The sequence below is a fragment of the Neofelis nebulosa genome, chromosome 1 (assembly GCF_028018385.1).
Source record: "Neofelis nebulosa isolate mNeoNeb1 chromosome 1, mNeoNeb1.pri, whole genome shotgun sequence".
Lineage (NCBI taxonomy): Eukaryota > Metazoa > Chordata > Mammalia > Carnivora > Felidae > Neofelis > Neofelis nebulosa.
The window spans coordinates 219420118-219442126 of record NC_080782.1 but is presented as its reverse complement, the minus strand read 5'-3'; the positions used below and the strand labels follow the sequence as shown (position 1 = coordinate 219442126).

The 22009-nt window shown below is 45.2% G+C and overlaps 1 protein-coding gene across 4 annotated transcripts in view; it reads right to left on the bottom strand.

Moving 5' to 3' along the window:
* The window catches only part of LRCH1 (leucine rich repeats and calponin homology domain containing 1), a 204226-nt gene extending 198146 nt beyond the window's left edge, over positions 1 to 6080 (bottom strand). The window contains exon 1 of one of the 4 annotated variants that reach the window (XM_058685278.1): positions 5448 to 6080. In XM_058685278.1, the coding sequence (XP_058541261.1) occupies positions 5448 to 5769 (322 nt within the window). In that variant the 5' untranslated portion in view covers positions 5770 to 6080. The remainder of the gene's footprint in view (positions 1 to 5447) is intronic. The other 3 variants (XM_058685300.1, XM_058685289.1, XM_058685306.1) reach the window with 3 other exon arrangements.
* Positions 6081 to 22009: the final 15929 nt, after the last annotated feature.

Genomic DNA, 22009 nt, shown 5'->3' with positions numbered 1-22009 from the left:
ACTTATGTTTAAAAACAAGCAATGATGAAGCTAAGTATCAGAACAGAAAAAGTCTTTGGACACCCCAGAAGGACAAGAGTAAAAGGAAATTGACCTCTGAACTGATCAACACTAACACGGACTTCAAAAGGCCTTTACCCTTGAAATGCTTACCACAAAAGAATGTGTAAACCACAGCACGAAAAAATTGAAGTTTGCATAGAACTCAAAAAAAAAAAAAAAAAACTTTTAGTCAATAATTTAAGTAAAAAATTTTAAGTGGTGAGGTGCCCAATTTTGGCCTAATGACCTATACTCACCAAAAATCAAATAAGATGTCGCCGTGACGGACAAACTATCCAGTGGGATCATTTCAGTGATGAAGGTCAAACCCTGGGCCATTTCTTCATAAAGTGGCACAGACCAAAAATTCCCGGAGGTTGTGTGGCCTGTAATTGTACGCTATTCTTCTAGAAACTTGATTAGTGTGCTCCTGTCTCTTCAATAAAGAGCAGCCTCTAAGGCAAGCACTGAGAATAGCAACGTGTTTGTGGAGACCGTCTCTGCCACACACAGACACACGTAAGAGCACATAGGGATGGGATTCGAAGCCGCCATGTACGTGGAGTTCTAGATGTCATAAAAGCTTTCACCATTAGAAGTCCTCTATGCCTTAACAAGGAAGGAACTGATCAACAGAAGACAACATACTGTGAAGGAAAGGCTGTGAATGATCATTTATGAATGGAGAAGTATTTGGAATACGTGTAATAAGTACAGACATTTATATGAGAGCGACCACAACAAATGGCAGCTACAGCAATAATAAATCCAATACAACAGCAGAAAAACAATGTGAAACCAGATGTAACTATCAAAGCAGGTACGTTTTAAGAAGACACATGATTTCCAAAGTTTTATCACGTGTGTAATGAAAAGTCTTTGTGGCCCAATTTATGGAAGAGAGCGTGTTCTTGAAAATACATAGATTGCTTTATCAAGTCCCGTGTGAATTCCAGTGACAAAGAGAGCACTGATATCCCAAGGATTTGGTTGCTGGAGGATGGGAGTGGGGGTGTCAGCATTCAACAGATAAGCCTGCTCACAGATCTCAGAGAAGAGTCTCTGAGTCCATACAGACATTTCAGAGAGCTAGCTCACACAGACTAGGGTGTTAGTCCCGCAGGCTGACAAATCCCAGGCCTCAGCCATCTCCAGAGTCCTCAAATAAAAGGTCCCAAGAACCCTGCTCTCTGTTAGATCATTACATGGTGACAGTGGGGAGGGAGGACATGACCAGAGGCACAGGCTTAAATGCTCTCTCCTTCTGTTTTATGCACAGATCTTAGAGCATCAGGTTCTCACTCCCCATCACAGAAACATCTTTTCCACCGCAGAAAGCTCATGGGCACTTCTATCCAAAACCAATCCATCCTCCAAAACCTCACCCAAACCCTGCCTCGGCTCTGAAAGTCTTTCCAAACCAGCCTAACTGGAAAAACCTTTTCTTCTGAATTTCAGACAACGTCTATCTATGCTATTCAGCATCTCGCTTTGATCTGCTTTGAGGCTCCTGCAACTTCCTGAACTATTACCTAACTTCTCATGCATTCCTGTCTTGTCTTCACCTTGCAATCTCCTACACATTCCGCATGGGCACATACAGGACACAGAGAGTCATTTTTTTATGCCAGACTTCTATATTCCCGCCTGAGTAGGCTCTCCATTTCCCGTCCGGTGTTTCCTGCTTCCAAACGCCTCGAAAAGATACTGCCGTGATATACTCCGCCCTCTCCTTAATGACACCAGTTTTTACCAACTGTCTGTCCCTCAAGTCCAAGGGCTTCCTTTTTATTTTCTAGCACCTCCTGCAATCGATCTGAGACAGACACGTTCTTTTCTTACTCTTTTCAATTCGCGTTTTCTCAGTCATATTCCACACCATCTTGAACTTCTCATCCCAAAATGACACACTTAATAAATTAGCATTGGGGGGAAAAAGTTCACTTTCCCGATGCACGTATCTGTGTCCTTTTTTTATCAGTCCCAGTTCTATGCTTCAGTTTGTATTACCAATCACCCTTTGTGCTCTTACTGTTGCAAACCACCTCAAGTCACCTTAAATCAACGCAGCATGACTATTTCTAAGACAGGGATACTATATTTATACTATAAATCTTCCTACTCATTCTGCAAAATCAATGTCCTCATTTCTCTCCCGATCCCCCTCCAGATAGAACGGGGACTCCATTATGAAGGGACTCGTGGATTCTCTGATGGTCACGGCTGTATCCCTGGTGCCTAGAACAGCGCCTGGCCCTTAGAGGTGCTTGGTAGGTACCTGGGGAATGAATGTTGGCTGAATGAACCTCCAAACAGCCTCCGGGATTCTGCTCCTTCCACCTCTACTCTGCTTCACGGGAAAATGGTCAAGAACATCAATGCCAAAGTGAAGCCATCAGGGTCTAATCACTGGCTCACCATCTAACCAGGGGTATGATCTTGAGCACAGTACCTGACAGCTCTCAGTCGCAATCTCCCCAGCTGGAAATGAGGATACGAGCAGGATTCCAGTGAGGACTGAACAGGATGGTGCAGATAAAGAACTCGGCACACGGCAAAGCCGAGCGCTAATCGCGGCTCTTTTGTTCACACTTCTCCCGTTCAGCCAATGTCACCTCTGCCACCACACCTGCACAGCTCAGCCTTTCTCTTTCTCACCTGCAGAAAGACTAAATTCTGACAACAAAACTATTCTGACTCAAATACGAGTAAATCGATAGGCTCCAAGTGAGGGCTTGGGAGTTTTTTTTCCCCTGTGAAAAATACGTAGGCACTTTAGTGACAGAGCTTAGATACCTATCTACTCAGTGGCCCAGGGCCTCTATGTTTCTGCACTTATAGCTCAGTTTCCAACTCCGTTCAGGTCGGCTACATTGCCCCAGAGTGCAGTTCTGCATACGGGGCTGCCAGAAGAGGTACTTTTACAAGGAGTAAACCAAATGGCCTGTATTATACAACCCAACAGTGAGAAAAGGCTTTCTGTGTCACTCCCTGTTTTACAAGACTTATGAGAAGGTACACTTTACAGCTTGGGTCTTTAAGAATCTTCATGTGCCACTCTGATTTCAAGAGCTGTTCTGAAAACTAAATATTAACCCAGGAAAAACCACTTTCTTTATCATACGCATTACTCCTCTTACTCTGCACTCTGCTAGAACACCGTGCAAACCGGGGGTGACTTTAACTCTTGCTTTATTTTGATTTTTGCTTTTCCAAATAAAGAACAGTGACCAGTAAATATTTCTTTAGAACAAAGGGCAGAATGCATTTGGTTCACAGCCAGCTGTTGACCTGAGGCAAAGATGTTTTGCCAGAAGCAACCCCTGAATACACCGGGGTACTCAAATTTCACCTGAAATGGCTGGCTACCTTAAATACACTTTATCTTTTCTGGCATGTCCGAAGTTTCTACAAACTTTGGTGACATTCCCTGGCCCATAACTAACGTTGCATTTTTTGTTGTTGTTGCTGTTGGGAAATTAACGTTGAGACTCTGAGTCTTAACTAGAGTTTTCTGAGCATTAAACATGCAAGGGAGGGTCATAATTAAAAACTGGCAAAGCTCACAACCCAAGTTCACCACAAGCAAAAACAGAGAGGAGAACAGGAATGCTGTTGAGCATTTACCTCACATGGCAAGATCTTAACTGAACAAGATGGTCCCTGCTTTTAAAAGCATGGGTCTCAAAGAAATGCCAACTCAGCAGACACATCACGTTCATTCAGCTTTGGGAGTAACCGTCTGCGTAACTAAAGCCAGGGAGCAACTTTCAAGCCCCCCTACTGAAGGTACAAACATGTATTATTGGTCATGCCAGTTCCATATCCAGTCCTTCCCTATAGTCTCTGGTATACTCTACTATAGCAAAAGGGAAGTAGAACTTAACAGATTTTTTTTTTAAGTTAATGATTCAGGCAATTCTTGGAATAACTTCCACTTGAGAAAAATGTAACCAAGAGGTCCCATCAAAAGACTCCCCAGCTGCTGACAGCTCAACTCTGGAAATTCCCTCCCAAATCACAAAGCGTAATGACCCTCAAGAGCCTTTTCTGCCTCCAGCGAACTTGGAATTCTTTCTAAATATTCATTAGGACGCTCAATAAATGTTTACTGAATTGAAGCCGAAAACGAAAAGCAAGCACTGGAAACGTAAGCTCCTAAAGCCTTGCTCCCTCGCCCAGCCCCCGCTTCCTCCACGAGAGGAAACTGGGAGATCTGGAGCTGAGAGTTGAGCCAACCAGTATCCAAGGGGTCTGACACTCGGCCCAGGAGGTGATGACAGCCAGGAGGGCTGGGCAGTGGTTCCAAAATGGGGCACCCACTGCGCTGGGAAATGTTGGGCGCTTGCCAAGACACAAAGCCTCCCCGGGGGAGCTGAACCGGATGGTCGGAAACCAAGGCCCGAATCGAGTTCCACCACCCTCCTTCCTGTTTATAGATCCCGCTCCAGTGACTCCAGCTACCAAAGAGAAAGCAGACGTCTCAGAAATATGTCAATACATGACATAACTTGAAAAGAGCTGGCTGCTCATTGGCGCGTGTTACAACTTGTCGGGCTCACACAGGAAAACCGGCTCACTTTAATTACTTTTCTTTTAATATGCCTTGCCGTCCCGTCCCGGGCCCCCGCAAAGATCGGGTTACTGGGAACTAGGGGGCCTCGGCGGGGCGACCAAACGGTGTGGGCGGTTAGCTAGGGGCAAGGAACGCGGGAGCCCAGCCGACCGCCGGCGCAGTGGCTGCCCCTTCCGAGTCGCGACAACCGGCAGCGGCTCTTCCCTCGCACAGGCGCAGAAACAGGAAGCCTGGCACCTCCTCGCAGTCTGCACCAAGTCGCCGGGCCGCTCGCTGATGTCGCGAGGGGGCCTAGCGGCACCGCGCCGCTGCCCTGGGGTTGGCCCCGGGAGCGCCACCTTTGTCTGGGTTTTCCCGTCCGACCGGCGACGCCGGGACGCAAGGAGCGCTTGCCCAGGTCGGAAGCGCGGACGCGGCGCTCGGCTTCCCCGGCCCGGCGCGGGGGCCCGGGAAGCCGACGCGGCCGCCCCAAACCTCCCGCTTCCACGGCGCGCTCGCGGCGCACCCGCCAGTGCCTGCCCGGCCGCCACTGCCCCGGCGCGGCCGCCGCGGGGTGCGGAGCCGGGGACCCGCGCGCTCGCGGGCGCCGCCGCGGCCGGGCGCACCCCGGCTCTCCCGGCGCCGCGCCGCGCCGCAGGCCGCCCGGCGAGGCGGTGGCCACCGTGCCCTCGGCGGGGCCCACCTCTCCGGCGCCCACGCGTGCCCCTTACCCGGGAGAGCACCGGCCAGAGGACCCCCAGCGAGGCCACATCTCAGACTGGCCGCCGCGGGGGGATGGCGCGACAGCCCGTCACCCACACTCCCTGCCTGCCCCTCGCCCCTTTCTCACCTGCCTGCACCGTGTCCGAGAGGTCGTGACCGGGGGCCGCGGTCCGGGGAAATTCCTTCAATTTCCTGGCGCTGAGGTTCAACCCCCCGGAATTGGCCGCTTCCTCCAGCGCGCGCTCCAGCCCTCGGTTCAAGGGCAGGTTGAAGCCCCCGCTGCCGCCGCCGCCGCCGCCGCCGCCGCCTCCCCCGACCCCGCTGTTGGCTCCCGTTCCTCCGTGGTGCTGATGGTGGTGGGGATGGTGGTGGGGATGATGATGTGGGTGCAGAGGAGCCACCGAGAGGGCAGGGACGAAAGGTTGGGGTTCGCTTCCCGGCGTCGCCATCTTCTCCCGGGCCCCCCACCCCGCCCCGCCGCTCCTGCGGGGGGGGGTCACAGCGCTCCCCCGGGAGGGGGAGACGGCAGCGCGGGCCGAGTCCCTGCAGTGCCCCACCGAAAGATTGTGGAAGAGGGGAGGAGGGTGTGGCAGGCGCGCCGAACGGGGGCAGTCGGGGAGGCGGCAGTGGCAGCTCGGTCTCGAAGGTTTCCTGTCCCCGGGAAGCTAAGGACTGCGGCGGCGGCGGCGGCGGCGGCGGCGGCGGCAGGCAGCGCGCATGTGTCTCCTCCCGCCCTTGCTCCCTCCTCCCCGCGGCTCTCCCCTCCTCCGCCGCGCCGCGCCGCGCCGCCCGCTCTCTCCTCCTCCTTCCCCAAGCTGTCAGTCCAGCCCGGAGCCTTCCTCCGCTCGGAGCCCGGCCGGCCCCCGCGGCTTCGCTGCGCTCCGCCCGGCAATGCGGGTGCGTCAGGGGGGCCGGACCCCTGCAGCGGGTCACCTTGGTTTAGACGCCGAAGGCCCCTGGGGTTCTTTTCGCTGCCCAGGGTATCTTGGGAGACCGGAGGTTTTAGGAAGTCTCAGAAGACGCCAGCGAGGCAATAAATGGGGTTTGAAATACAGTGAGATCATGGGGAGGTGAAAGGTTATGATCTCAAATTTGCGAACTACTCTGCCTCTCTGACCCGAAGTTCCCCGACAGGCAGTTTTTCACTGTGGGGACAGTCCAACAGTCTACCCCTGCTCCTGGCATCGGAGCACCTACAAGGAACCAACGGTGGTCTAAATAGTTTACAAATTAATCTCGTTAATCCAGGGATCCCATGAGCGGAAAAATTGTTTCCCAGGCTACAGAGGAAGTTAAGAAACTTGTCTAAGGCCACCCGTGCAGTCAGAGGCAGAGCTGGATACGAACTTGCAGCCCTTGGACTGTAGGGTTGGCCTCCTTCCTATGTACTCCCAGGCTGGAGAAGAGACAAGAGTAGGGTAGGTTTTCTGAGCGATGGGGGAAAACTACAGACACAGAAAGGAAGGAAAGACTTTCAAAGTGAGGGCAGTTTTCATGGCAGACAGAATCCATTGTCACAGGAGGGCTGACCAGGGCTGACTGAGCCCCAGAGTTGGATGGTGCAGGGAAAGGTAAGAAACCAGTGGCCCCAACTAGCCAGTAACTCAGCACATTTTGAGCCTGTTCACAGGTGCCGTCAAAGTGTCCTCGTGACGCTTCTTGCTGCCTCCAAAGGACATGGGGACTGACATGTAAGCAAATTCACGTTCTGCCCAGACCAAGGCTAACACACCAGTGGCGACAGAACATCTGACACCTTAGGGTGGACCAGGTGAAGACTCCTTTCCGGGGTTTCAAGTCTAGCTCTCTGGGGCCTTTATTTGTGCGAGATAACCAAGTCTTGATGGTCCCTATAAGCGACTTGGCTAGGAGAGGTGAGAATACCTGTACAAAAATACTACAACCTGGGGGATAGGTGAGCCCATCTTTTAAATGGTAGTTCGGAAAGATGATGGCCTAGATAACAGGCTGGAACTTGTGACTTCATGTACTCGGCATTAAAGTACGACATGATCTATGTCACTTGCATTGGCTGCATGCACAGTCGACCCTTAAATCCTACAGGATTCTAGGTGGAGTCAAATATTCTTATCTCATCAGAGGAGACAAGCGCCACCTGCTGGTTTCCTCCCCCAACTTCCCCTCTCACCACCTCTTTTTTTCCCCTCAATCTCCTTCCTAGACGTTTAAAAACCAGGCTTGAAAATAATAATAATAATAATAATAATAATAATAATAATAATAATACATGGATAAAAGAACACTTACATCACTTTTTTTTTAAGTTTATTTATTATTTTTGAGACAGAGAGAGACAGAGCATGAACAGGGGAGGGGCAGAGAGAGAGCGAGACACAGAATCTGAAACAGGCTCCAGGCTCTGAGCTGTCAGCACAGAGCCCAACGCCGGGCTCAAACTCATGGACTGTGAGATCATGACCTGAGCCGAAGTCGGACATTTAACCGACCGAGCCACCCAGGCGCCCCTTACATCACTTCTAAAAACTGACCTACCTTCCCCTTTCTTCACGGTCTTTCCCCAATAGATGAGTGAGAAACAGACACAGAAAAAATTTTCAATTAATACCTTCAGCTGAGACCAGGTGGTAAGGCTGTGTGATTAGTATGCAAGGTATGAGTGAGGACATCTAGCAAATTGCAAATTTAGCTCAGACCACAAATTGTGGGGATGCACCATATACAGCATCATTTGTTGTTGTTGTTGTTGTTGTTGTTGTTGTTGTTTTTAAGACCGCAGATCCTTTTTTAGAGGAAATGATAGAATAGGAATTCAGGATTTGTTTTTTAACAAGTGATGGATCCTCATGTTAGGTTCACCAAGTTATTATAGTTTGCTTTTTCTTCTACAGATTACTAAAGTGTAAACTCCTTAGGGGAGGGACCCATTCATCTTTGTAATTCCCACCCCATATCTAGAATAGTACTTTGTGTATGATGAGTGCACAATGAATATTAGTAACTAAGCATTGCACAATAGGCCAATTGTACAATAAACCTATCTATTGCACAATCGACAGCTTACCATTTGTTGATATGTCTTTCAAATTATGTTCCTGAATGAAGGAGTTTTTCCTTCAATGGAGGAGAGTACTTGACCTTTAAAAATGACCTTGATTATTTGTAAACATTCAAGAACTTGACAAGCTATTTTCTCTGGCTATCTTCCTTCTCTATTTTCTCAATAAGATGGACATATCTGTTTTGTTATTATACTCTTTTTTACATCTTCTGAAAATACCCTCTTTCCATTCACACTCCCCACTCCATACATACAGTTCTTTGATAGTAGCCGTGCTATGACATTGACCCCCCGGTGGTCGTCTTGATTAGTCCAGAAGTGGACTTCTGACCAAATGACAGAGCACCCAGGGGATAAGAGGATCATGATTATGTTCAAACCCTGGATTCTGACTCTTCCTGATTTTCATCTTTAGTTTCTATGAGATATCTAGTATATTTTCAATGCATTCTGTTGTTCACCTAAGTCAATTTTATTTGGTTTTCTGTCAGTGCAACCAAGAGTTCTAATTAATATATTTGATTTACCATATTTTAGTCTTTATGTCCCCTTGTTTTTCTGTATAACCTCATTTGGGGATGGTCCACAAATAATCATGTATAAACTATTTGGATAATGTCAGCAGATTGTTTTCATGCTTTGTCTTTAGTGCCTTTCAATCATTTTACAAAGTTAACAGAATTCAAATGATTGAGAAAATGGGGGAAATAGAAATACTCTCAGATTAAAATATTGGCTATTAGGAGTAAACTAATCAGTCTCATCAACAAATCAAAACATTCAGAATTAAAAAAAAAAATTCCTCTTGTGCTTAGAAAAGATCCCAGACTCTTCCACATTTATTTATTTATTTATTTATTTATTTATTTATTTATGTATTTTTAAATTTTTTTAACGCTTATTTATTTTTGAGACAGAGAGAGACAGAGTATGAACAGGGGAGGGGCAGAGAGAGAGGGAGACACAGAATCTGAAACAGGCTCCAGGCTCTGAGCTGTCAGCACAGAGCCCGACGCGGGGCTCGAACTCATAGACCGCGAGATCATGACCTGAGCCGAAGTCAGATGCTCAACCGACCGAGCCACCCAGGCGCCCCTAGATCCCAGACTCTTCCACATTTAAAACCCAACTCTTTTATTCCTGCCTGAAAAATAGAGCCATGGACATGCTTATAAAATTCAAACTTATTAAGAACAGCAGATAGATTTGAGCAGGGCTCTTTGGCCTATACCACCTTCTCAGAAAACCACCAAGAATTCTCTTTTGGTGGGAACTCAAAGCGTTTGCTGAAGACATGGTCACAGTCACCCAGGTTTGTCCCTCACAGTCCTGACTGTCCCCTCCAACCATAGCTAATTAGGTAAAAGGGGCTGACACAAGATCCAGTCAGCCCTAAGCAGGGGAGTTCCCTGTCAGACTCTCCTGAAAATTTAAGCAAAACACACAATGACCACAGTCACAACAGCAGTCCTTGACAGCCAGAGTCAGGACTTACATCCTTTTACCCTGATATCCTCCAACCTCTCGGCCTCAGTTTCCTCTTTCTTAAGAAAGGAGCAAGAATATTCCCCGCTTAACACCACCCTTTTTGTTATTCCTTCCACATGATCTCATACTTAAGTATTCTCTTTGTACTGTGTCAGTAAGTATTTATTCAGTAAATGCTTATCTGGAAATGACCAGAGTGTGTTGTATTCATTCATTCATTTGTAAGTACATCAAGGACGGAGCTCAGGCCTTTTTTTCTCTAGAAGGTTCAATAAATAGCGTTGTCTGAGACGTTTGTATATTCTAAGACAACCAATAACACCAACATGAGTTTCTCTAAAGATAATAATACTATCTCGGACATGTTTAGGAGATTCTTCTAGCATTCCAAAACACTAATCTGAACCAGTTGGTCAGTTACAAAGTGAACCTAGCAAAATGAGAAAAATTAGGACAATGTACCAGGTTTTTCATAAAGCTGAATGCATTTGATTTCAAAAATCAAACGTAAATGTTGGATGGTGTGTGCACATGTGGGATGATGCCTTTCTTATTTTTTTCAAACAATGGTAATGATAAATTCTAGGCAAATAAGTTTATTCTTACTTGGGGAAAAAAATGGTAGGCGACTAGAGTCAGCTTTCAGATTAAGTTTTTTAAAGTTACTTACTGTGAAATCAAAGCACCTACAAACTACTTCTAGAATTTATAAGTCTGAAAAGAGGATATTGCCTGCCTTTGGATTTTGAAATATGTCACAGCTGCCTATTGTCTGGATCCAGCTTTTTTGCCCTCTTCACTCCAGCCCGCCAACACAAATCCTCAATCCCCTCATAGGGGCTCATTTTTAATTCTCACGGAGAAAAACAGCAGCAGCCACTACCGTGTGGCCAGACCCTACCCTGCCTCTTTCTCCCGTTTTCTCCCAGACTAAAGCAGAGCCCCGGCTCCTAGACCAGGGAGATTTTATTTCCATTCTCCTTTCCACTGAAGTTCCTATTAAATAAAAAACCACAAAATCTGGGCCATCAAGATAAGATTCTCAAAGTGGCTGCCTTCTAGAACATTCCCTGAATGCCAACAGAGGAGTTATCTGGGAATGAACGAATTAATAGTCTTTAATCTTTGTTCCATTTTCATAAATATAGTTATTTCATTTCATAAAAATGCCAATTTTGTGTGATTTTTTAAATTATTTTTAAGCAATATGTTATAAATTACGTACATGAAATATCATAGCCAACAGTGTGGCAAGAAGACAATATTCTGACCTAGAACTTCAGAGAGATTAATAGCATTTTGAAAGAGCCTGTGTGGGAAAGAAAGCTTGGACCACCCAGGGTGTGAAGCTGATAGTGAGGAAGAGTTTTTTAGGCTTAATTACATTGATATCGAAGGGGGGGAAATGTCAGTGACCAATAACTGACCCTCAGGTCCTGTCAGAAGTTTCTCAAGAGGGGACCAGAGGAAGAGCCACTGGAAAATAAGGATTGAAGACAACCAGCTCTATTTTGATAAGTGTATTTTTGAGTAACTGGTCTTTTGAAGATGTGAATGTAAATATTCGATTATAGATGCTATTAGATAATATGTTCACTGTGCTTGGTGCCCCTAAATATTTCACCCATGTATTATACTTGGTGTTATTGGTTTATAATATAATGGCATATTATGTTATTGGCGTGTAATACAGTGGTCTCCCCTTACGTACGGTTTTGCTTTCTGAGGTCTCGGTTACGTGTGGTCAACCACGGTGTGGAAGCAGATAGTCTTCTAGACATATCATCGGAAGGTCAATAACAGCCTCACTAACCCTACGTCACAATGCCTTTGCCATTCAGCTTACCTTGTGTCATCACATCGGCATTTTATCATCTCACAGCAATATTGTTATAATTGTTTTATTTTAGTAACGGTTATGGTTGTTAATCTCTTACTATGCCTAATTTATAAGTTAAACTTTATCATAGCTATGTGCGTATAGGAAAAAAAACAGTATAGGGTTTGGTGCTGTCTGTGATTTCAGAGATCCACTGCGGGGGGTGGGGTGGTGTTTGAATGTACCTCCCTGTGGATAAAGGGGGGACTACTATATAATGAATACATGAAACATTTCTGGGAACCAATTATTTGTTTATAAATAAATTGCTTCACTTGCTTGGATAAACTGAAGCAGCATTTTTGTCCAGTATGTGTTCCTCTGAACCAAAGTTCTTTAGGCTGTTAATAGACATTGCGCATAAAGGGTTTCATTGCCAGGTAAGTTTAGGTTAATAGAAAATTTTAGAGGCTATTTCACTCTAGGACCTCTCAGAGTCTTTGATGGGCTAATGTGCATCGTGGACATGCAAGAAAGAGAAATGCTTTATATCCAGCTTTTCTCATATATTTTTATTTGACTGCTAAACCTCTTCCTACAAGACTGTCATCCTTGGTCCACACATTGTGAAACTCTAGATTGGGATAATCTCTCTCCTGATGGTATCTATAATGCATCACCATTAAACAGATCAAAACTTACCTCCAAGTCAATATTTAAAATGATGCCAAGCGTCACGAATGTAGCACCTCCTCAGCAAATGCCATTCCAGGCCTGCTGTTCATTAGGTGGGTTTTAAAAGAACAAAACAAAGTCTTCCTATTTGTACTTAAGGTACTGCGCATCTAACGACAACAGTAATTTCTATGTTCCCCAAAGGCAGTTTTTAAGACTCTTGATGTCATTACAGGGATATTTTCCAAAGGCAGGGCTGTCATTACTGTCTAGTCAGTTGCAGAACTAGAGAGTGTCTCCCAGAGGAGTTGTTCTCCCTCGATTTAGCAGGAAATGCACTCTGGCTATAAAGACATTAAGCTTTCTGCACCCAGATGTTATCGCTGTTCATGTGCACAGGATTTAAAGGGTAGATGTGGAGAATCTCAAGTTCTTTCTCCAATCATTCCAGGGCATCATTAGAAGAGGGGTCAACCTGGGCTTAGGAATCAGGCCCGGCAAGGAAGCGACAGCTCAGAAGCAAAGTAACATGGTCATTTCATTCTTACCTCCTGGCAAATCAGGTGAACAGATAACTCACCATGGTTCAGATGCAAAACTAGTTAGAACTGTCTCCAATTTCGGGTTGATACGAAAACAGCAGAGTCAAAATTAGTGGGGTTGGGACTGGACTTCCTGAGACCAGGAAGGACTACTGGAATGCCTCACAGCGGTCACAGGGGAGGGCGTGGTTTGCAGGTCTATCACAGCCCCCCCGAAGCCCCAGACAATCTAGTGAGGGCGAGCACAGTCTCAGATTCATGCGGGTTGAGGCAAATCACAAACCGGCGACTGGGAGTGTGTATGGTAGAGCCCAACCCTGGGACAAATGTCCAGTAGGTAAATAGGGCCCCAGCCCAGGTGGCTGGGATAAAGGACAGAGCCCCAGTCAGAGTGGTGAGCTGTAGTCCAATCAGGAAGCACTTGTACGGCACCAAATATCTCTGCCAGGATATATAAGAAACTGCTAACAGTGATCGCTTCTGGGAAAGAAAACTAAAAGAATGGGCTGGGAGAGAGATGTTTCTTTCCCACGGTATTTTTTTTTTTTCCCAGTTAAATGTTTTATTAGTGCCTCTGTAACTCTTTCTAAGCAGCGGATTAGTTACATTTTTTAAATGCCAATTGAGGAGATTGAGTTTGGATCAAAAGTGCTTGAGGAACTGCTGGAGAGTCCTGAGGAAGACGTAAGTGATAACATGCTCTGCGGGATAGACCAGAAGTGCCAGTGAGGCACAGGGCATGCGGAAGACCGGGTGGAAGAGAAATGTGGGGAAGGAAGAGGGAACAGAGCCTCCGTGTCTAGCCGAGGTTAGCCCAGCGGCTTCTAACCACCATCAGCGCTGGGCGCTGGACATCGGTGGTGGAAGGCACTCTTCTCCCTCGGTTATATCAAATGCCAGAGACAAAGAGACAGGAACACGGAAAGCAATCTTCAAGAAAGCACTTCCAGGATAGCTTGTGAACGTCCAGACGGCAGAGGTAAGAAAGCAAAGGGAGTAGATACAGTAGATAGACGCGACTTACCCTAGGATTTGGAGATTTCAGGGAGGAAAAAAGATGAAAAGGTGACTAAACAGGCAAATAGAGCAAAGAAAAGTGTTTCAATGTTTAAGATAGGGAAGATCTGAGAAAACTTGAGAGTAGAGGACAAAGCCGGCAAGGAGGGGAAGACTAGAGGGCCCCACGGAAGGAAGTAGGGCAGGGGGGTGGTGGTGTAACATCCAGAAAAGGGGGGAGATGGGAAGCATGGAATCCAGGATGGCTAGAAGGACTCAGAGGCCTCCTCTGAGTCTGGAGTGAAAAAGTCAGGAGACCGAAGTGAAAACACTAATAATGCACCTTAGGGATTAGATGCAAAGGGTCAAAAATCGAAATATATATGATCTGCTAAGAGCAGAACTGGAGGTTGAAGGTGGGTGGGGGAGATTTATGAGCCATATTTCCAAATCATAAGCCAAAGAACAGGCACCCCATTGTAATCAGAAATATTTGATCTTTGGTTTTCAGCCCTAACTAGCACATTAACCTCTCACTGAAATCTTGATACTCCCCACAAGTGATGGTTTTCCTCTTGGGGGTGTCCATTTGCTTCTAATCCTTCTATGGATTGCAAAACTCCAACATGTCTTAAAACATGGAGCTTGATGCTGAAGATGGAAAAATGAACTAGCTCCCAATAACAGACCGGTTGTCTCTTCATAACGTCTCTGCAGACAGAGGCCCACCAGGGAGTTCGTACATGGTGTGTTATGTCCTCAGCTGAGGGGTCCTCAGGAATGCAGTCCAACTTTTCTATTCTACAGATTGGGACACTGAAATAAGTATACGAAGGTGAAGTACCCAGTGTTATGCAGCTGGCCGGTGCAGAATGTGGGCTAGACCTCGGGTCATTTCCTGTCCATTGCGTTCTCCCTGTCCCGCCTAAGGCTACGCTGGTACCTGCCGTGTTTGGACATCTGCTCCTGTCCCTCTATCGGTGGGGTTCATTTGCTTTCTGCCTGAATAGGACTTTATGCAAGGGGAGTCATCTAGGGTGCTAGCCCGCAGGACGGGTGCTGGGTCAGGGCTTTCATGGGAGCTAGTCCGAGGGACCTGAGATGGACTAGCTACTTGTCTCTGAAACATGACAGGCAGTGTGCCCTCAGCTAGCTGAGGACTGATGTAAGTCCCCAAGGGCCAGGCAAAATACAAGGCCATGTGTTACCTGACACATCATGCGGTGACCCTTCAGGATACTTTTTGCCATGATTAGAAAAGCTGGGTTTCCCTGGCCTTTATACCAGTGGCCACAAAACATTTCGGGTATTTCAGATCCTTTGAGGTTCTTTGACAAGAGAGACACCCTCTTGCCACAAAAATAAACATTAACTCCTACACGCACCATTTTGTATACAATTCAAAGGTATTAGAGTTACTCTGAACCTTCTAGGGCTGGTCAAGCATCATCTAATCAACTCTGATTCTGAATAAACCTTACTTACTGATAAATAAATATACATATCAAGAAAAATAGTTTGTTCCACAAGACTATCTTGGAAAATATTCTGTTTTAAAAAAAGAAAAGAAAGGATTCTGGTTTTTTTAGATATAGCAAGTTTTTCTCCCCCTGAACCCCTGGTATCTCCTTTGGGCACAGAGAGAATTGTGTGACATTGGAACTGTCTTCCAATACAGAAGTAGAGGTGGAGGGTAGTTGAGGAGGTGATGCTGGTGACAAGGATTCATCCCTGCTGACCATGGACACCGATCTGTAATACTTTAAACTCCTGTTCTGGCTTCCACAGCCTCACACCAGATTTGATCCCCGCCCAGCCCTCCTAATGGCCTCCCCACAGTCCAGGTTAGATAATTCATGTGTGCTCAGGTCTTTTCCAACATTTCTGCCATCTGGCTAATGATGGGGCACCATATGTCAACAGCAGGATACGGGCACCCGCCTATGGGTTGGGGCACAGACCTGCCCCCATGAACAGCATGAGACTTCCCAGCGTGAGACTCACTTCTGAATGACACAAGGAATCTCTTTTGCATGAGTCTGCAACCAGGACACAAATGACCGAGGTTCCTCCCACGTAGGGCTGAGCATGTGGTAAATGACATAAATGTATTTGAGTTACCTTTAAGTCACCCGTCACCTGCCTCTTCCCTAGCAACTTAGCGCTGTTCGAGTTGTTTCACACGTAGGCACAGATATTATCTAACAGCCTATTACTCCTGCGGGGTTAAAAATCAGGAAGCAAAGGCTTTACTACTGAGTTCGGTGGATATATTAAGCAGATTTTTCACCCAACACTATCCCCAAGGGGTTCTAGATTACTCAGGTCATTCAGTGAATTATGACTGGAAGAGATCTGTAACCGAAGCGGGTACTTCCTGTCTTCACATATCCTCAGATGGGAAACTGGGAAGCATGTTGATTACCTTGTGCAGTTGGCACTGCTGTGTGCACACTGGGGGTGGGAATGGGGCCATCTAAAAGTCCAGACCCCAGGTAGTGGACAGAAGCTTCCTGATCAGCACAAATCTTTCAAGTCCTTGCTACTGATTAGCTTACACTGTTCTCCACTGTTTCTAATTATATGTGTCTTTCCCCATAACTGGAACCATTTGGGTCCAGATGGTTGCATTATAATAACTATTTCTCTTTATCATGCCTGAAAGTCCAAGGGTTCCGCTAGGCTTGAGGTTTTCTAAAAATGAGGCCAGGCTCTTATTCGCTACCCCCCCCCCCCAAACTTCCTTTTCAACTTAAAAAATAATTTGAATGCAAATGAGAGATTTTAAATTCAGAGCTCTTAATAATGGACTATTTTCTTAGTCATTAACTATTGAATTAAGTAGGCAAACAAATATGTGTTCAGCATCAATTAGCCAGCCTTGCCTAACTTCATTCAGCAAGCTAAGAGAAAATCCCAGAGGGCTTTCATAAATGGAAGAGGTGGAATGTGTGGCAGTCATATGACCTAGTCCAGGTAATGAGGACAGTGAAAGTCTGATATTAACTTAAAATCTATTTTTGAAAGCTGTAATTTAAGTGCGCATTTGCCACCATTAACCCTGCCCTTCATTTTTCCTTCAAATGAGTAAAACAATAAGCTTTTATAAACCGCACGATTTCATAAGATCAGAGAAGTTCAGGAAACTAATGCATACTATAGTTATTTCTTAACTTATTGTGCTAATTGGAGTTCTTGAAGGTCAAGGTCATTGAAATGCTGTATGTCATGGAAAGAGAACTGAACTGGAAATGAGGCTGCAGCCCTATTTCTGGCAAGGTCACCTGTCAGCTGTGTTACAGAGGCCCGGTCATTTAATTTCTCTGGAACTCCGTTTCCACACGTGTTAAATGAAAAGTTTGGATGGTTCATGTCTAATATCTTTGTTCTCTGAGATGTCATGACTCTCAAAATTACAGTTGAATCAACAATTTCATCTTTCTGTTCTACCAAGTTTTCTGACATTTCTCACCCGGAGAAAGATATATATATCTCTTAAGTATCCTCTGCCTCGTCGGAGGAGAATAAAACTAGAAATGGCTAATGAAGAGCCTGAGGCTGGCAGAAGAAACGAGTATCCTGAAGAATCCACAAAACACATAAAATCTTTCATGCAATTTGGTGTGTGAAATACTGCAGGCAAACTCAATTCTAAAATTCTTAATTAGGCTCCTATTGTATATTCCCCTTCTAATAGCACCTTGCTTTTAAAGTATCAATCAGCAGAGAATCTTAATTTTGCAGAACAAGAGAAAATGTTTCAGGGGATAATGAGAAATAATGTAGCAGTAGCACTGGGGAAAGAATTCAGAGAAGGACCATCTCAACCATCAATCGCAAAAGGTGAGATTTAGAGAAAGTCCAGAGTGATCAAAATTTTCACCCTGCCTCATATGCTGATGTTGTAGATCCCTAAGGTAGAAAAAGGAACCATGAGAAGGAAATAATACTGACACTTTCTGATTCTATTGGTACACACACATGCAAAATACATTCTTTTTTTGTAAATGTTTATTTATTTTTAAGCGGGGAGGGGCAGAGAGGAAGGGGGACGGAGGCTCTGAAGCAGGCTCCATGCTGACAGCAGAGAGCCTGACGTGTGACTCAAACTCAGGAACGGTGAGATCATGACCTGAGGCACTCAATCAACTGAGAGCCACCCAGGTGCCTCCAAAGTACATTCTGTTAAAAGATAATCTTGAAGGGTAAAATCATGATTGTCATACCAATAGAAAATGGAAACACATGTCAAGGTATGTATCTAACCCCTTAACTAATCATTGGACCCATAAGGTATTTCAGCTGTTTCACAGGACAATTGAAACAAATACACACTTATACGGGCAGATAAGGAATTAAGAAATGAATTTACAAACAGAAACAAAAAGCAGTCCATCCAGAGTGCAATTATCAATTGCACTCCACCAGACGCAAGTAATTTACAACTCTGTGGACAAGAATCATTTGCATTATGATTAGCTTTCTGTAATTTACTGAGTTGTAAAATAGCTCTGAGACAGTGAAAGGGAAGATAACTAAGAAGCATGCACTAGACAGAACACTCAGGGATCCTTTTATCTTTTTTTTTCCCTTTTCAAAGTCTTTCACGATTTTCCCTGATAATTTGAGGGAATGTAATGTGGTAGAGAGTCATGAACCCAGGATATGGCAACAGGTAGCCCAGGATTTGAATTCCTTTGTCATCTTGAGCAATATATTTGACTTCTGAGTCTCAGGTTCCTTTTCAGGAAAATGGGAATGACAATGGCTAACTTTGAAGATTGTTATGCAGGTTAACTAAGATAAAAATATAAAGAAACTATTTCAGGGGAGGGGCCAAGATAGCAGAGCAGCACGGAAGTTTTCTGCTTCTCTCGTCCCTGAAATGCAGCTAGATCAGTACCAAACCATCTTGCATATCTAGAAAATCGCTCTGCGGATTAACATTACAATCTGCATAACTTGACCCACAGAACTCAGTAAGTACGGGAGAGAGAAGCTGTGGAAGGTAGGGAGCTATTTTTGCTTGTAGAGAGAGGACAGAGACAGGGAGGAGAATACAGGAAAAACACTTCTGCCGAAAGTAGACGGAGAGAAAGAAAAAGAGTGGAAACCACCCATAAGGGGCTGAACAAGAAAAGGAGAAACGAGAAAGGAGAGGGTTTCAAAACCATTAAGACTCTATAAACAGGGTAGCACAGAGTCTGAAACTCCACAGCTCGATACCTGGTGGAGCTCTGGTGGGAAGAGTGAATCCCCAGGAGCAGACAGTGAGATCTGAGGTGTCCTGGGGCCACATGCAGAAAGGCAATTCCCCTGATGCGAGGACATTCGGTAGAAGCTGTGTGGTCTCCCTACGGGCAAAGGTCCCAGCAGACCCCGGAGAACAGCCATGTTTGCTGATGTTGTAACAAGGACATTAGAGAACAGTGAAGCCTGGTGCCAGATGTGTGCTGTGATTTACCATAATCCCTGAAATGCTCCTGCTACGGGATCGCATGAACTTTTTCTGGGGCAGGCTGGCCACCCAGCTGCAGTCTCTGGGCCTCTGCAGCTGTGCAATGGGGTGAATGTTCCCGAGGGACTGGCCACGCCCCAGCCGTTGCTTGGCGAGGCCCTCCCCTAGAGAGTCCGAGTGGATCAAAGGCACAGGGCCCTCAGAAGGGAAGGGTTTGGAAACACAGCCCCATCTGAGATAAAATTCGGCAGGGAGATGCTGCTTAGCAGGCTGACAGCTTGGTCGCAGACAGGTAGAAGCTGGGAGTGGACAGAAGCCAAGACAAAAGAAGGGTGCTTGATTACTGGTTGGGGAGTGCACAGAATTCTGATGCTAGAGACTGGATAGCTGGGTGACGCCATTTTCACCTCTCCCACGCATGCGCATACATGCCGAAGCGTGCCACAGTGATCTACAGTGATCCAGTAAGCTAAGCAGCACCATCTAATGGAGAACAGAGCTATTACACCAAGCCCCATCCAACTATACCAACCAAGCTCTAGAGGACCACCACAAGTCTCTCCACCTGCTTAGTTTACAGTATAGAGTGCTTCATAGTTTTACTTCTAGGGGAAACTGGATGTAATTTCATTCATATTTCACTCTGTTCTTTGGTCCATCTATTCATTTTTTTTCTTTTCTTATTCTTGAATACAGAAAGAGAAAACATTTTTATTTTCACTTTTTATAAAAAAAGATTTGTCTTTAATTTTTTTCTACCATATTTTTTGGGTAAATTTTTAACTTCTATTTTACTCTCATCATTTCATTTAATTCTACATTATTGTTTTTTTTTTAATTTTCAAGTGTTTTCCTAATTTTTTCCCTTTTAAAAATTTTCTTTTCTTTCCCTTTTTTCTCTATTCTATCAACAGCATCTATCTTCTCTCTTCTTTCAACAACCTGACAAACACACACCTATGATCTAGCATCCTTTCTTTGATTTTTTTGTGTTGGTTTTAATTTTTAATTTTTAATGTTATTAATTTTTTCTTTATCCAAAATGAGAAGATGAAGGAACTCACCCCAAAAGAAAGAACAGGAAGAAATGACAGCCAAATGACAACACAGATGTAAGCAAGATGTCTGAACCAGAATTTAGAATCATGATAAAAAAAAAACCTAGCTGGGGCTGAAAAAAGCATAGAATTCCTTTCTGCAGTGAGAAAAGAAATAAAATCTAGTCAGAACGAAAATTTAAAAAAGGTGCTGGGAGAACTGCACAGCAACATGCAGAAGGTTGAAACTAGACCACTTTCTCACACCATTCACAAAAATAAACTCAAAATGGATAAAGGACCTGAATGTGAGACAGGAAACCATCAAAACCCTAGAGGAGAAAGCAGGAAAAGACCTCTCTGACCTCAGCCGTAGCAATCTCTTACTCGACACATCCCCAAAGGCAAGGGAATTAAAAGCAAAAATGAATTACTGGGACTTTATGAAGATAAAAAGCTTCTGCACAGCAAAGGAAACAACCAACAAAACTAAAAGGCAACCAACAGAATGGGAAAATATATTTGCAAATGACATATCAGACAAAGGGCTAGTATCCAAAATCTATAAAGAGGTCACCAAACTCCACACCCGAAAAACAAATAACCCAGTGAAGAAATGGGCAGAAAACATGAATAGACACTTCTCTAAAGAAGACATCCGGATGGCGAACAGGCACATGAAAAGATGCTCAATGTCGCTCCTTATCAGGGAAATACAAATCAAAACCACACTCAGATATCACCTCACGCCAGTCAGAGTGGCCAAAATGAACAAATCAGGAGACTATAGATGCTGGAGAGGATGCGGAGAAACAGGAACCCTCTTGCACTGTTGGTGGGAATGCAAATTGGTGCAGCCACTCTGGAAAACAGTGTGGAGGTTCCTCAGAAAATTAAAAATAGACCTACCCTATGACCCAGCAATAGCACTGCTAGGAATTTACCCAAGGGATACAGGAGTACTGATGCATAGGGGCACTTGTACCCCAATGTTTATAGCAGCACTCTCAACAATAGCCAAATTATGGAAAGAGCCTAAATGTCCATCAACTGATGAATGGATAAAGAAACTGTGGTTTGGGGCGCCTGGGTGGCGCAGTCGGTTAAGCGTCCGACTTCAGCCAGGTCACGATCTCGCGGTCCGTGAGTTCGAGCCCCGCATCAGGCTCTGGGCTGATGGCTCGGAGCCTGGAGCCTGTTTCCGATTCTGTGTCTCCCTCTCTCTCTGCCCCTCCCCCGTTCATGCTCTGTCTCTCTCTGTCCCAAAAATAAATTAAAAAAAAAAAAAAAAAAAAAAAAAAAAGAAACTGTGGTTTATATACACAATGGAGTACTACATGGCAATGAGAAAGAACGAAATATGGCCCTTTGTAGCAACGTGGATGGAACTGGAGAGTGTGATGCTAAGTGAAATAAGTCATACAGAGAAAGACAGATACCATATGTTTTCACTCTTATGTGGATCCTGAGAAACTTGACAGAAACCCATGGGGGAAGAGAAGGAAAAAAAAAAAAAGGGTTAGAGTGGAAGAGAGCCAAAGCATGAGAGACTCTTAAAAACTGAGAACAAACTGAGGGTTGATGGGGGATGGGAGGGAAGGGAGGGTGGGTGATGGGTATTGGGGAGGGCACCT